Source organism: Austrofundulus limnaeus, unplaced genomic scaffold (assembly GCF_001266775.1).
Source record: "Austrofundulus limnaeus strain Quisiro unplaced genomic scaffold, Austrofundulus_limnaeus-1.0 Scaffold1892, whole genome shotgun sequence".
Classification (NCBI taxonomy): Eukaryota; Metazoa; Chordata; class Actinopteri; order Cyprinodontiformes; family Rivulidae; genus Austrofundulus; species Austrofundulus limnaeus.
The window spans coordinates 30,754-32,319 of record NW_013954294.1 but is presented as its reverse complement, the minus strand read 5'-3'; the positions used below and the strand labels follow the sequence as shown (position 1 = coordinate 32,319).

The following is a 1,566-nucleotide window of genomic DNA, read 5'->3' as shown; positions in this document are numbered from 1 at the left end:
GGTCATAAGTTTTTGCCATGAATATTTTGTGGGTCAGAAGATAAAAAGTTTGGGAACCACTGATTGAAACTGTTTCTGGAGAGCCAGACCTCTGTGATAGACGTTTGTTTTGTGCTGAACTCGACCAGAACTCACCTGTTGTGCACTCAGGTGAGGACTGCTGGTTGACTCCAAAATGTTCTTAGCAGATATTTGGACACAGCTTTGTTTCTTTTTAGTCAGGGAAACCAGTAAAGTTGGTAGCAGATTTTTGTAGGTTTAACGAAGAGGCAGTTAGACGTCACTGGAACATGGCTCCTTCAGTTTTACTAAGAGGAGGAAAAACCATTCAATTTTAGGAGGAAAAACCATTCAATAATAATATATCAAAACCAATCATATTCATCGGTTGGTTATTCTTGCAGACACCACAGTTGTATTTAGACGTTTTGTTTACCTGTAGCTTATCATTTTTGGCTCAAAGTGCCATGAATTCCACATTATGCAGTGATTGTGACTTCAAGTTACAAAAAAAAACATGAAAAAGAAAAAATCAATAAAGGTTTAACACCTTGAGCAACAATTCTTACATTTACATATTTTCTACAACAAATTATCCTAAATCATTCTCTTAAATTTAATAATAATGGTAAATTTAATAAATATTATACAGGGGAATTTAGAAAATAAACCTATTCCAATTTTAGTTAGATTTTTTTGGAAACAAAGTTAATTAACTGTAAAATAATCTATAATGCAGGTATAAAACAATATTTTGAGCCACGCCCCAAACCAGTAGGTGGCGGTAATGCGTAGTTTTTTGCCAACCCGCTAATAAAAACAACAACAAGAAGAAGAATAGCAGGAACAAWAGCAAACGTTTGGTGAAACCGTGCGTCTACTGAGCTCTTTCTTCTTCAGTCCTTTTCGGATTAAAAAAAATGCCTATGAGGAAATGTATTTTCGGATGCCAAGGAGACGACCCTCTTTTTAAACTTCCCAACGATGACAATGTTCTTAAAAAATGGTTGGACTTCATCTTTGGATGTAACTTACGTAAGATTAAAAAACATGTATTTATTTGCGCGAGCCACTTTACGGATGACTGCTTCCTGAACAARAGGGAATTTAACAGAGGACTGATAACAAGACTGTCGCTGAAAGACGATGCTGTTCCGACACTGAAAAGGACGCCGACACCACCGCCGTGTGTTCAGGTAAACTGAAAAACAACTCGTTTTGTTAGCATCATTGYTTGGTTCATCTGTGACCTATCCTTTAGTTGGCTTACAATACATTTTAGTAATACCGTATTCTGTCATGTTTATGGAGTAATTTAAACATTTCACTTACAGAAGCTAACTATTGTAWAAAAATGTGAGTAAACATGTATGTGGATAAACTGTTAGCTGCCGATTCACATACTCTTAGGGAAGTGGGCGATCCTGGTCCTCGAGGGCCGCAGTCCTGCATGTTTTACTTGTTTCTCTGCTCCAACAAATGAGTGATTATCAGACCTCTACAGAACATAAAAGAATCCATCCATCCATCCATCCATCCATCCATCCATCCATCCATCCATCCATC

The 1,566-nt window shown here is 37.1% G+C and overlaps 1 protein-coding gene across 1 annotated transcript in view; it reads left to right on the top strand.

The window, feature by feature from the left end:
* The first annotated feature begins 821 nt into the window (after nt 1-821).
* Nucleotides 822-1,566, top strand: part of LOC106536603 (uncharacterized) — an 11,379-nt gene continuing 10,634 nt past the window's right edge. Inside the window, exon 1 of the mRNA XM_014033913.1 lies at nt 822-1,196. Within this exon, the coding sequence (XP_013889367.1) occupies nt 921-1,196 (276 nt within the window). The 5' untranslated portion in view covers nt 822-920. The remainder of the gene's footprint in view (nt 1,197-1,566) is intronic.